This window comes from Bubalus kerabau, chromosome 4 (genome assembly GCF_029407905.1).
Source record: "Bubalus kerabau isolate K-KA32 ecotype Philippines breed swamp buffalo chromosome 4, PCC_UOA_SB_1v2, whole genome shotgun sequence".
NCBI lineage: Eukaryota > Metazoa > Chordata > Mammalia > Artiodactyla > Bovidae > Bubalus > Bubalus kerabau.
Window position 1 is genome coordinate 151,527,971 of NC_073627.1, and position 13,801 is coordinate 151,541,771.

The 13,801-nt window shown below is 39.7% G+C and overlaps 1 protein-coding gene across 3 annotated transcripts in view; it reads left to right on the plus strand.

The window, feature by feature from the left end:
* CENPP (centromere protein P) overlaps positions 1 to 13,801 on the plus strand; it is a 237,068-nt gene that overhangs the window by 205,493 nt on the left and 17,774 nt on the right. Inside the window, exon 5 of one of the 3 annotated variants that reach the window (XM_055579057.1) lies at positions 8,805 to 9,084. The exons of the other annotated variants lie outside the window; for them this stretch is intronic. Coding sequence (XP_055435032.1) covers positions 8,805 to 9,069 — 265 coding nt within the window. The 3' untranslated portion in view covers positions 9,070 to 9,084. Of the gene's footprint in view, positions 1 to 8,804; positions 9,085 to 13,801 lie in introns of those variants that run through there. 3 annotated transcript variants of the gene reach the window in all.

Genomic DNA, 13,801 nt, shown 5'->3' on the forward strand with positions numbered 1-13,801 from the left:
ATGTCTCTGCTTTTGAATATGCTATCTAGGCTGGTCATAACTTTCCTGACGTGGTATTTCATTGTAGTTTTGATTTGCATTTCTCTAATAATTAGTGATGTTAAGCATCTTTTCATGCATCTCTTGGCCATCTGCATGTCTTCTCTGGAGAAATGTCTATTTAGGTCTTCTGCCCATTTTTTGACAGGGTTGTTTGTGTTTTGGATGTTGAGCCACATGAGTTGTTTATAAATTTTGCAGACTAATCCCTTATCAGTTGCAGTTTGCAAATTTTTTTTCCCATTCCATGGGTTGTCTTTTTGTTTTGTTTGTGATTTCCTTTGCTGTGCAAAAGCTTTTGAGTTTAATGAGGTCCCATTTGTTTATTTTGGTTTTATTTACACAACTCTACTCAGAAAATGGCTCAGAAAAGATACTGCTGTGTTTTATGTCAAAGAGTGTTCTGCCTATGTTTTCCTCTAAGAGTTTTATCCAGTTTTCCCAGCACCGTTTATTGAAGACACTGTCTTTTCTCCATTGTATAGTCTAGCCTCCTTTGTCATGTTAGTCACTTAGTTGTGTCCGACTCTTTACAATCCCATGGGCTGTAGACCACCAGGCTCCTCTGTCTGTGGGATTCTCCAGGCAAGAATACTGGAGTGCGTTGTCATTCCCTTCTCGAGGTGATCTTCCCGCCCCAGGGATTGAACCCAGGTCTCCCACATTGCAGGCAGATGCCTTACCGTCTGACCCACCTGAGAATGCCTTCTTTGTTGTAGATTTATTGACCATAGTTCGTGAGTTTATTTCTTGGCTTTATATCCTGTTCCACTGATCTGTATTTCTGTTTTTGTGCCAGTACTGTACTGTTTTGATGACTGTTGCTGTGTAGTATAAAGTCAGGGAATGTGATTCCTCCAGCTCCATTTTCCTTTCTTAAGATTGCTTTGCCTATTCAGGGTCTTTTCTGTCTCCTTACAAATTTTAAGGGGTTTTTTTCCTTGTTCTAGTTCTGTGGGAAATGCCTTTGTTGATTTGATAGGGATTGCATTGAATCTATAGATTGCCTTGGTCAGTATAGTCATTTTGATAGTATTGATTCTTTCAATCGAAAAACATGGTAGGTCTTTCCAGCTGTTTGTTCATCTTCAATTTCTTTCATCAGCATCTTATAGTTTTCAGTGTACAGGTCTTTTGTCTCCTCTGGTATGTTTATTCCAAGACCGGGCTAACATCACTAAACACTTGGACTTGAATGTCACACTCTGGAGATAGTTGAGTCATTCAGGCTTAGGTCATGAACACAAAAGAATGGAGAGCTGGGATAGCTTAATATTCACAACTCCCAGCTCTCCATTCTTTTGTGTTCATGACCTAAGCCTGAATGACTCAACTATCTCCAGAGTGTGACATTCAAGTCCAAGTGTTAAGTGATGGCACTGACTGTGTCTTAGTGGAATCATAGGGCCGTTGAATCAGCAGCATGGCATTTTGCATAACTGTAATTTGTTCTTCTTTGTTTACTAATATATTCAGTCCTGTCAGTCAGAATCTTCCTATATCCTGTCTGGATGTCCTCAAACTACCATCTATTCCATCTTCCTATTCTCTCCTTGATTTCTTGAAATAATATCTACAGAAAATACCTCCACGTGTTTGGCCTCCCATTTGTTCCTTAATCTACTGTGACTCAGCTGTGGCATAAGGTCAGTGTAAAAGTGCCCTCTCAAACATTCAGAGGCCCACAGAAGCCGTCTATCAGCCTGCTTTTTTCTTATTGTCTTACTGATCACCCTATTCTTGGAAGTCTGTCTGTCTTTCCTTCTATCCATCTTTCTTTCTCTTCATCTTTTACTGACTTCATCCCACCCACTTCCACATCATAAGTATTCACGTTCTCCATCCTCCATAAGCCCTCTTCTATATCTGTCCTTGCTTGCCCTCATAATATTGTTCATCCAGTAAGCAAATGTAAAGGAGCACTAACCACATTGCTTTAACATACGCCAATGAGCTACAGATCTATTCTAAGCTCTTAACTGTTTCCTGAGCTTTATATTCAAATTGCCAACTTTCATTTGTTCAAATTGGTTTGCATCTCTCCCACGCATTGTATCAGCACATACAGTAGAACAAGATGTACCGTCTACTCCAAAACTTGTTATTCCTCCTGTATTCCTTATTGTGATAACTCATGGAAATTCAGAAATTCAAGATTTACCTAATTACTGGTTTTACTGCTCAGAGGGGTTTTAAATTTTGGTTCCGTCTCTCCCTTTTATAGCTATTTATTTAAGTTTAGGCTTGAAAGGAGATGTGAGTTTATATCATGTCTTCACAGCCAGGATATAGTTTTGCTTATCCAAACCAACTTATATTAACACTTGCAATATTCTGACAAGTGTTTCAAGAGGTTTTGGTTAAATTTTTTGGAGGAGAAATTATGTGCAAAGAAAATCACATTTGGTATTTATGGTTTAATTTCCATTCTTAAAAACTATAGTAATTTTTTTTTTTTTGCCATAAGAATATACATTCAAGGGTAAAAATATAATGCATGTTATTTTAGCAGTTGGTTTTATAGAGTCTTAAAAATAACCTAAGAACAGACATTTTTTGTATGTCCTTTGGCAGAATCAGGTCCTCACTTTTTCCTACATACCCTGTACATGATGGGGATAGAAGAGAAACAAAGAAACTGGCAGCATTAACTAGCTCCGCTATGTGCCAAATATTCTCTGGCTAGGGACAGTGCTCAATAAATCCTTCAACCCAATAATATACCTTGTTATACTCCAGTTTTCAGAGGAAGAACACTGAAGTATTACAGTCTAAATGAGGAAACTAAAGCTTCACAGAGTTAAATAATTTGTCTGACTTGCTGAGAAATGGAAGAACTGAGTGTAACTTCATGTTAGTCTGATTTCTTTCTTTTCACAACAGTCAGGCTACACACTTTTCAGCTCACCCCTACAGTGCTTCTTCTCCCAGCAGAAATGGAAGGATGGGTAGAATATATTCTGCAGCCCACATCAGCAGAAACTGACTCTCATCACCATTATGACTCCACATGTCCATAAACCATAGGAGTCAGATGCCTTCAAGATGAAAACCAGATTGCCTGAGTGTTTGGGGAGCAGACGTGATGAAAGTCACTGCAGAGGCATCAGGGCCAGAATTCATCTTGGCCTCTTGCCTGCCAGGAAGAACTGGATGAGTCCTACCCTCCCCTGGGACTAGGTTCTTATCTTTAAAAAAGACCACTGTTGACAACCCAGGTGTTTCTCTCTGGCATTCTGGATGTGTCATCCCCACTTGGGGATGGACCACCACAGCCACAGCCTCCAGAACTGCTCTTTGCCTGTAATTTTCCTCCTGCCAAACTCTGAAACCTACACTTAGCGTGAGGTTTGTGAGATGATTACACATATGGTAGTTTTAACGTTTGTTGGGAATGGGATTCTTTTCTACTGATACACTGTCTAAAGGCAATGGCTATAAATCAGAGCAACCACAATATTTACAAAGGTATTTTGTGAAAAAGAAGACTTTGGCAACTGGTTAAGCCATCACTCATGGGGGATAAAGTAAAGCTCACTTGCAGTTTAATAAATCAAAACATAGTGTGTTTGTCCATGGCCTCATTTTTTCCCCATTACTGGTGGGTGATATCATCTTTTTCATTTCCATTAGAATCTTTCAGCATCCGAGAGTAGGAAAAAATTAATGCTAGCTTCATCTATTCCATTTTTAAACAAATTTAATTTTAATTCTAGCAGATTTGTAAGTGCAATTTTCAAACTCTTCTAGGGTTTATGGAATTTTTATGAATAGTATTCTGGAAATTACTGACTTTTTTCTGTATGTGCAAAGATATTGTTTTTGAATTACATTCTTTTCTCAATTTGCCCAGATGAAACTCTGATCTTCAAAAGAATAAAACTAAACTCCTCCCTCCAAATTACAGCAGAAGAGTAAATTTAGAAATTGATAAAACAATGTGTAACAAAGACTAAAATTATCCATGATCATACCCTGTTGAGACAACTAATCCATAAATAATAGTATTTTTAAACACAATGCTCACCTTTACTCTGCATTTCTCTGCTAGAATGAAAAGTTTGAATGTTCCCACTCACATGCACATAGGTATTGAAAGCAAACAGCTGTTATTGTTTTAAAAACTCAAGACTCCACTTTCTGATAGCCTGATCTTTTCTTCAGTCCCTAACTTTAATATCATCTTTTCCAAGAAACTGCCTCTAGTTCCACAGTTCACCCCGGTAGCACATTGGCTTTACTACTTTGCCAGGACTGCTTAACTCTGTTTTATATTATAAATAGTGGTTTCCATATGTTTTCCCCAAATCTATATAAATTCTTTGAGGACTCACACACATGTGTGCTGCTAATTAAGTCATTTAAGTTTGGTTTTTTTTTTTACTGTGTGCATCTTCAGCTCATTGTTAAAATCTGTAAAAATAAATAAGGTTGACAAAGGTCTTACTTACATTTGGTTATAGTCAATTCTTGTGACTGTGTGGATCACAATAAACTGTGGAAAATTCTAAAAGAGTTGGAAATACCAGACCACCTGACCTGCCTCTTGAGAAACCTATATGCAGGTCAAGAAGCAACAGTTAGAACTGGACATGGAACAACAGACTGGTTCCAAATAGGAAAAGGAGTACATCAAGGCTGTATATTGTCACCCTGCTTTATTTAACTTATATGCAGAGTACATCCTGAGAAACACTGGGCTGGAGGAAGCACAAGCTGGAATCAAGATTGCCGGGAGAAATATCAATAACCTCAGATATGCAGATGACACCACCCTTATGGCAGAAAGTGAAGAAGAATAAAGAGCCTCTTGATGAAAGTGAAAGAGGAGAGTGAAAAAGTTGGCTTAAAGCTCAACATTCAGAAAACGAAGATCATGGCATCTGGTCCCATCACTACATGGGAAATAGATGGGGAAACAGTGTCAGACTTTATTTTTTTTGGCTCAAAAATCACTGCAGATGGTGATTACAGCCATGAAATTAAAAGACGCTTACTCCTTACTTCCAACTTGCACATCCATACACGACTACTGAAAAAAAATCTATTGATTAAACAGACCTTTGTTGCCAAAGTAATGTCTCTGCTTTTTAATATGATGTCTAGGTTGATCATAGCCTTCCTCCCAAGGAGCAAGCCCCTTTTAATTTCATGGCTGCAGTCACCATCTGCAGTGATTTTGAAGCCCAAAAGAATAAAGTCTGTCACTGTTTCCATTGTTTCCCCCATCTATTTGCCATGAAGTGATTGGACTGGATGTCATGATCTTAGTTTTCTGAATGTTGAGTTTAAGCCAACTTTTTCACTCTCCTCTTTCACTTTCACCAGGAGGCTCTTTAGCTTCTTCACTTTCTGCCATAAAGGTGGTGTCATCTGCATATCTGAGGTTATTGATATTTCTCCTGGCAATCTTGATTCCAGCTTGTACTTCATGCAGTCCGGCATTTTTCATGATGTACTCTGCATATAAGTTAAATAAACAGGATGACAATATGCAGCCTTGATGTACTCTTTTCCCTATTTGGAACCAGTCTGTTCCATGTCTGGTTCTAACTGTTGCTTCTTGACCCACATACAGGTTTCTCAGGAGACAGGTCAGGTGATCTGGTGTTCCTATCTCTTTCAGAATTTTCCACAGTTTGTTGTGATCCACACAGTCAAAGGCTTTGACATAGTCAATAAAGCCAGAGATAGATGTTTTTCTGGGACTCTCTTGCTTTTTTGATGATCCAACAGATGTTGGCAATTTGATCTCTGGTTCCTCTGCCTTTCCTAATCCAGCTTAAATATCTGGAAGTTCATGGTTCACATACCTTTGAAGCCTGGCTTGGAGAATTTTGAGCATTACTTTGCTAGTGTGTGAAATGAGTGCAATTGTGTGGTAATTTGAACATTCTTTGGCATTGCCTTTCTTTGGGATTGGAATGAAAACTGACCTTTTCCAGTCCTGTGGCCACTGCTGAGTTTTCCAAATTTGCTGGCATATTGAGTGCAGCACTTTCACAGCATCATCTTTTAGGATTTGAAATAGCCCAATTGGAATTCTATAACCTCCATTAGCTTTGTTGGTAGTGATGTTTCCTAAGGCCCACTTTACTTCTGCATTCAAATGGGTATATCTTTCCTTATCTCCTGTGCCTTTTGCTTCTCTTCTTTTCTCAGCTATTTGCAAGACCTCAGACAATTATTTTACCTTTTTGCATTTCTTTTCTTGGGGATGATCTTGATCCCTGCCTCCTGTATAATGTCACAAACCTCCATCCATAGTTCATCAGGCACTCTGTCTATCAGATCTAGTCCCTTAAATCTATTTCTCACTTCCACTGTATAATCATAAGGGATTTGATTTAGGTTATACCTGAATGGTCTGGTGGTTTTCCCAGCTCTCTTCAGTTTAAGTCTGAATTTGGCAATAAGGAGTTCATGATCTGAGCCACAGTCAGCTCCCGGTCTTGTTTTTGCTGACTGTATAGAGCTTCTTCATCTTTGGCTGCAAAGAATATAATCAGTCTGATTTCGGTTTTGACCATCTGGTGATGTCCATGTGTAGAGTCTTCTCTTGTGTTGTTAGAAGAGGGTGTTTGCTATGACCAGTGTGTTCTCTTGGTAAAACTCTGTTAGCCTTTGCCATGCTTCATTTTGTACTCAAGGCCTAATTTGCCTGTTACTCCAGGTTATCTCTTGACTTCCTACTTTTGCATTCCAGTTCCCTGTAATGAAAAGGACACCTCTTTTAGATGTTAGTCCTAGAAGGTCTTGTAAGTCTTCATAGAACCCTTCATTTTCAGCTTCTTTAGCATTACTGGTCAGGGAATAGGCTTGGATTACCATGATATTGAATGGTTTGCCTTGGAAATGAACAGAGATCATTTTGTTGTTTTTGAGATTGCATCCAAGTACTGCATTTCAGAATCTTCTGTGGCCTATGATGGCTACTCCATTTCTTCTAAGGGATTCCTGCCCACGGTAGTTGATATAATGGTTATTTGAGTTAAATTCACCCATTCCAGTTCATTTTAGTTCACTGATTCCTAAAATGTCAGTGTTCACTCTTGCCATCTCTTGTTTGACCACTTCCAATTTACCTTGATTCATGAACCTAACATTCCAGGTTTCTATGCAATCCATCACCAGTTACATCCACAACTGGGTGTTGTTTTTGCTTTGGCTCCATCTCTTCATTCTTTCTGGAGTTATTTCTCCACCGATCTCCAGTAACATATTGGATACCTACTGACCTGGGGAGTTCATCTTTCAGTGTCCTATCTTTTTGCCTTTTCATACTGTTCATGGGGTTCTCAAAGCAAGAATACTGAAGTGGATTGCCATTCCCTTCTCCAGTGGACCATGTTTTGTCAGAACTCTCCACCGTGACCCATCCATCTTGGGTGGCCCTACATGGCATGATTCATAGTTTCATTGAATTAGACAAGACTGTGGTCCATGTGATCAATTTATTAGTTTTCTGTGATTGTGGTTTTCATCATGTATGACCTCTGATGGAGACGGATAAGAGGCTTATAGAAACTTCCTGATGGGAGACGGATAAGAGGCTTATAGAAACTTCCTGATGGGAGAGACTGACCAAGGAGGAAACTGGGTCTTGTTCTGATGGGCTGGGCCATGCTCAGTAAATCTTTAATCCAATTTTATATTGATGGATGGGGCTGTGTTCCCTCCCTGTTGTTTGACCTGAGGCCCAACTATGGTGGAGGTAATGAAGATAAAGGCTACCTCCTTCAAAAGGTCCCGTGCAGGCACTGCTGCACTCAGTGCCCCTGACCCTGCAGCAGGCCACCACCGACCCATGCCTCCACTGGAGACTCATGGACACTCCTGGGCAAGGCTGGGTCAGTCTCTTGTGGGGTCACTGCTCTTTTCTCCTGGGTCCCAGTGTGTACAAGGTTTTGTTTGTGCCCTCCAAGAGTCTGTTACCCCAGTCCTGTGTAAGTTAGGGCTTCCCTGGTGGCTCAGAGGTTAAAGCGTCTGCCTGCAATGAGGGAGACCTAGGTTCGATCCCTAGGTTGGGAAGATACCCTGGAGAAGGAAATGGCAACCCACTCCAGTATTCTTGCCTGGAGAATCCCACGGACGGAGGAGCCTGGTGGGCTACAGTCCACTGGGTTGCAAAGAGTCGGACACGACTGAGCAACTTCACTTTCACTTTCTTTCACTTTATGGTGGGGTTAATGGTGACCTCCTCCAAGAGGCCTTATGCCATACCCAAGTCTGCTGCACCCAGAGCCCCTGCCCCTATAGCAGGCCACTGCTAACCCTTACCTCCACAGGAGACACTCAAACACAGTTCTGGCTCAGTCTCTGTGGGGTCTCTGGGTCTTGGTGTGCACAAAGTTAGTTTGAGCCCTTCAAGCATCTCAGGTGGGTATGGGGTTTGATTCTAAATGTGATTTCGCCCCTCCTACTGTCTTTCTCGGAGAAGGCCATGGCACCCCACTCCAGTACTCTTGCCTGGAAAACCCCATGGACGGAGGAGCCCGGTGGGCTGCAGTCCATGGGGTCGCTAAGAGTCAGACACGACTGAGCGACTTTACTTTCACTTTTCACTTGCATGCTTTGGAGAAGGAAATGGCAACCCACTCCAGTGTTCTTGCCTGGAGAATCCCAGGGACAGGGGAGCCTGGTGGGCTGCTGTCTATGGGGTCGCACAGAGTCGGACACGACTGAAGCGACTTAGCAGCAGCAGCAGCACTGTCTTGCTGGAGCTTCTCATTTGCCCTCGGACATGGTATATCTTTTTTTGGCAGGATCCAACATTTTCCTGTTGATGGTTGTTCAGCAGCAAGTGGTAATTTTGGAGTTCTTGCAGGAGAAGATGAGCGCACATCCTTCTACTCCGCCATCTTGAAACTTTCTAAGTATATTTTCAAAAGAAATGTGTGCACATGTATATTCAGAAACGTGCATAAAACTATCACAGCACTGATCATTTTGCAATTTGTACATTTATCAGATCATTGTACATCTTATGTAGTATTATGTCAATTATATCTCAATAAACTGGAAAAGTGAAAGTCATATAAATAGAAACTGATAGATTTTACCTCTAACATATGTTCATTTTAGAATTAAAGGATATTCTTCAGGCAGAGGGAGAATGACCCAGGAAAGGATTTGAGATGTAATAAGGAACAGAGAATATGGTAAATACAGAAAACAGTTTCCGTATAAAGTCATAATAATGTCAAGTGAGGTGTTTTTTTTAAGCTAGAATTCAGACTGAAATTAAAACATTATAAAGCCCTTTGTTCATGAAGAGCATTGAGACATGGATTAATTTGGACTTTGATGAGTATGCGTGAGAAAATATCTAATGTCTATTTGACATACAGGAATAGATCATGTGACATCCTATCTAGTATAAGGGAAAGCAAAATTTTTAAAAGCTAATAAAAGGGAAGGCAAAAAGACAAAAAAATTTTTTAAGAAAATTGTAAAAATCAGTTGTGGTGGAACTTTCAACTGTTGCAGAATGATGAGATCATTGAATCTTCTCCACAAAAAAATACATGTAAAACTGGGAAAATTGTTCAAAAGACCCATTTCAGAACTGAGGAGATTGATCAAGGCAAAGAACAAATAATTCAGAGCTTAATTCTCCCCTGTCTTTTAATATCTATGTTCTCTCATGATGTCCTAGATAGGACATCTAAATATCTCCTAAATATCTCCCTTACCCATCCCATACTTTTTATTGTCAATAATGGAATTGAAATGGCCATTTTGTTTGTGAATACATTTCAGTTGCAGGTAATTCAATTACAGAAACTCACTTCAAATAAGCCCAAGAGCAATGTGGGTATATTGGAAGGACACTGAGAATACCCACTTATTGAATGGCCTTAGAGATTTCCAAGGCCCTGGGACCAGGAATGAGGTGGTTCTCCTGGTCCAGGCAGCCCTCAAGGACTCTTACCTTGCTTTCTTTTTCAGAGTTGTCTCATCCCTATAATTTTCTGCATGTTCACTTCATTCTGCTCTCAGTAGGTCTTGCCTTCTGCAGGACAACTTCTTCTGTGTTGACACGCATATGGCCAGCCAGTGGCCCATCTCCAAAAACACAAACCTGTTTACTTTCAGTTCAAGCTACTTCCCAGATTGGTGGTATGGCCCTTAATTTCAGATTTCTCCAAAGAACCTGATTTAACCAGCTTGGATCATGTGTTCACCCGCTGGTCCTATCAACTATGATCTCTAGAGGAAGCAAGGTCACAAAAATTTTCCTGGGTATTGGTGATAAAATGTAGTACAGAGGTAAACATATTCAACAAAAAAATTTTCATATTGACTATCACATGTAAAGCTTTTGTGAGAAAGAGAAAAGTCATTAATATTTAATATAACCTTCTTCAATCAGCCTGTATTTATCTTCACTTCCTGAACAGAACATCTTTATACTGTTGTAATACTCTATTGTATAGCCCAGGGCAAGCTTCTTACCTATTAATCTGTCAGTAAATATTTACTGATTATTTCTTTTTAGATTGTTTCATTTATACAATACTTATAAGTGAGTGTTGAGATTTTATACAATTTGTAAATCTTTCTCATGAGAATTGTCCTTTAATTAGTATATACACATTTCAAAGACTATGGCTGCTTAATTTTTTTCTGAATATATACTTAAATTACAGAGAGGTTTCTTTTTTTCTATTTTAGAGGGTGGTTAAAAACCATTTGTTGTACAAAAAGCAAAGTCCTCTCTGGCTAAGGAGTTTTTTTGCCTTTCAGTTCAGTTCAGTTGCTCAGTCATGTCTGACTCTTTGTGACCCATGGACTGCAGCACGTCAGGCTTCCCTGTCCATCACCAACTCTCGGAGCCTACTCAAACTCATGTCCATTGAGTCGGTGATGCCATCAAACCATCTCATCCTCTGTCATCCCCTTCTCCTCCCACCTTCAATCTTTCCCAGCATCAGGGTCTTTTCAAATGAGTCAGCTCTTCACATCAGGTGGCCAAAGTAATGGAGTTTCAGCTTCACCATCAGTCCTTCCAATGAATATTCAGGACTGATTTCCCTTAGGATGGACAGATTGGATCTCCTTGCAATCCAAGGGACTCTCAAGAGTCTCCTCCAACACCACAGTTTAAAAGCATCAATTCTTTGGCGCTCAGCTTTCTTTATACTCCAACTCTCACACCCATACATGAAAAACTACTGGAAAAACCATAGCCTTGACTAGATGGACCTTGTTGGCAGAGTAATATCTCTGCTCTTTAATATGCTGTCTAGGTTGGTCATAGCTTTTCTTCCAAGGAGTAAGCGTCTTTTAATTTCATGGCTACAGTCACCATCTGCAGTGATTTGGGAGCCTAAAAAATAAAAGTCTGTCACTGTTTCCATTATTTCCCCATCTATTTACCATGAAGTGATGCAAAGGGATGCCATGATCTTAGTTTTCTGAATGTTGAGTTTTTAAGCCAACTTTTTCACTCTCCTCTTTCACTTTCATCAAGAGTCTGTTTAGTGCTTCTTCGCTTTCTGCCATAAGGGTGGTGTCATCTGCATATCTGATGTTTTTTGCTTTTAAAACTAATTTCAAGCAGGCTTTAGTGAAACAAACAATATTTTCACTATGAAATCACCAGTACGATAGCAGGAGGAGCCATGCCGTCATCTATTTATGATGGCGTGCCATTTGGTATCTGTGATTCAGAGTAGTGAAAGTAAATTTTAAGTGTTTTCATGCTGAAAATGGTTTATTTATGTCTTTTGAAGGGAGAATTAGCAATGATCAAGCACTTAGCAGTGATCATGTTTTCTGTCTACAATTTGATGGCTCCCCTTAGGTCAGTATATTTAATACAATTTTTAAAGGTTACTTTCCATTTATAGTTACTACAAAATATTGGTTGTATTCCCCGTGTTGTGCAATATATCCTTGGGCCAATGTTACTTACATCCAAAAGTTTGTACTTCCCACCCCCCACCCCTGTATTACCCCCTTCCCCCACCCTCACTGGTGACCCCTCATTTGTTCTCTGCTTCTGTGAGTCTGCTTCTTTTTTGTTATATTCAGTAGTCTGTTATTATTTTTTAGATTCCACATGTAAGTGATATTATATAGTATTTGTCTTTCTCTGTCTGATTTCTTTCACTTAGTGTAAAGCCGTCCAACTCCATCCATCTTACTGCAGTTTCTTGAACCATCACAAGACCTATGCAAGTATTATGCTCCATGTCAAATAGGAATAAAAGACTAAATCAAACCACTGTAATTAATCTTGCTTCCTCATATTTTCTCAGAGACTCTTTTTCAGCATTCCATTGCCCCTCCCCAGTACCATCTTGGCCAATTTCATGACTGTAACACACAACTGGATGCCAGTTCCTTCTAAACAAGCTGCTAGCAGTGACTCCCAGCATGCATCTGCTTTGTTCCAATTCCTCTTTGCCTCTCAAAATCAGATGCAGGTCTTGCCTAAGTATGTGTTTCATATACTTTTGGCACAGAGTTAGGTGCTCAGCATTTTATTTTTTGGTTTCTGTTTGTTTTAACCAACTACTCATATTGTTTATTCACCAGGCACTTATGTGCCAGGAATTACAGTAGTTGCTTCTGTCTTGGACCAAGTGTCTTTCCTGAAGTTTTTCAGATTTTATACTAAAACATCTAAGAACTTCTCTGTATTTACTTCCTTATTTAAAGCTTTGTTTTTCAATCATTCTTCTATAATTCTCAGTTTCACTACATTACTTTTGTTTCCTTTAGCTTTTTTACTTGTAAGTCATGTGCCTTCAATGAATTCAACAAATGTTTGTGAAGCCTACTGTATGCCTTGGTACATAGCCTCTTGCAATGAATGGCGCCATCCGTGTCAACATCTGACCCGAAGTTTTGTGGGGGTGTCCGTCGTATTCTGTGGAATGGTCCTAACACCATACTTACAGTATGTAGCAATGAGTGACTGCTAGAACGTGGTAGAGGGTGGACATCAGTTGTTTGGTGCCCAATAACTTCCCTTCCTTCTGCTAAAAGCATTCCTTTCCTTTGAGGAAATTTTCCCTCATGGGCTGACACACCCTTGAAAATTATTCACAATGGAATACTACACAGTGATTAAATACTACACAGCAATTAAATACACAATGAACTACTACACAGCGACCCCAGATAGAAACTCTATCTTCACTGAGAAAGCTCTTCAATACCATTGTTGAGTGAAGAAAAGAAATGAGAAAACAATATGGTGTAATATGATTTTATTCACTAAATTTTCTCTTTTGAGGTATTTTTCATTGAGATGTAATTTCATATCTTCTGTGGGTCTGTAGAGATCTGTAATATGGGAAGAGATCTGCAAGATACCTGGGGACAGAGGGGTGGAGACTAGAATTGGGGTTATGTCAAAGAAGACTTTAACTTAGCTTTTACCATTTAATATTTCTTTATTTATGGCTGCACTGGGTCTTTGTTGCTGCACACAGACTTTCTCTAGTTGTGGCGAATAGGTGCTACTCTTTGTTGGGGTGCTCCAGCTTCTCAGTGTGATGATTTTCCTCTTGTTGTGAAACAGAGACTGTAGGCGAGCAGATTTCAGTAGTTGTAGCACATGGGCTTAGTTGCACCACGGCATGTGGGCCCTTCCTGGATCAGGGGTCAAACCCATATCCCCTGCTACGGTGGGCAGATTCTTAACCACTGGACCACCAAGAAAGTTCCTTTAACCATTTAATTTTCATAGTGAGGATGCATGTGTTAATTATTTGTATAATTAAAGAGAAATGAAAATGTGATATTG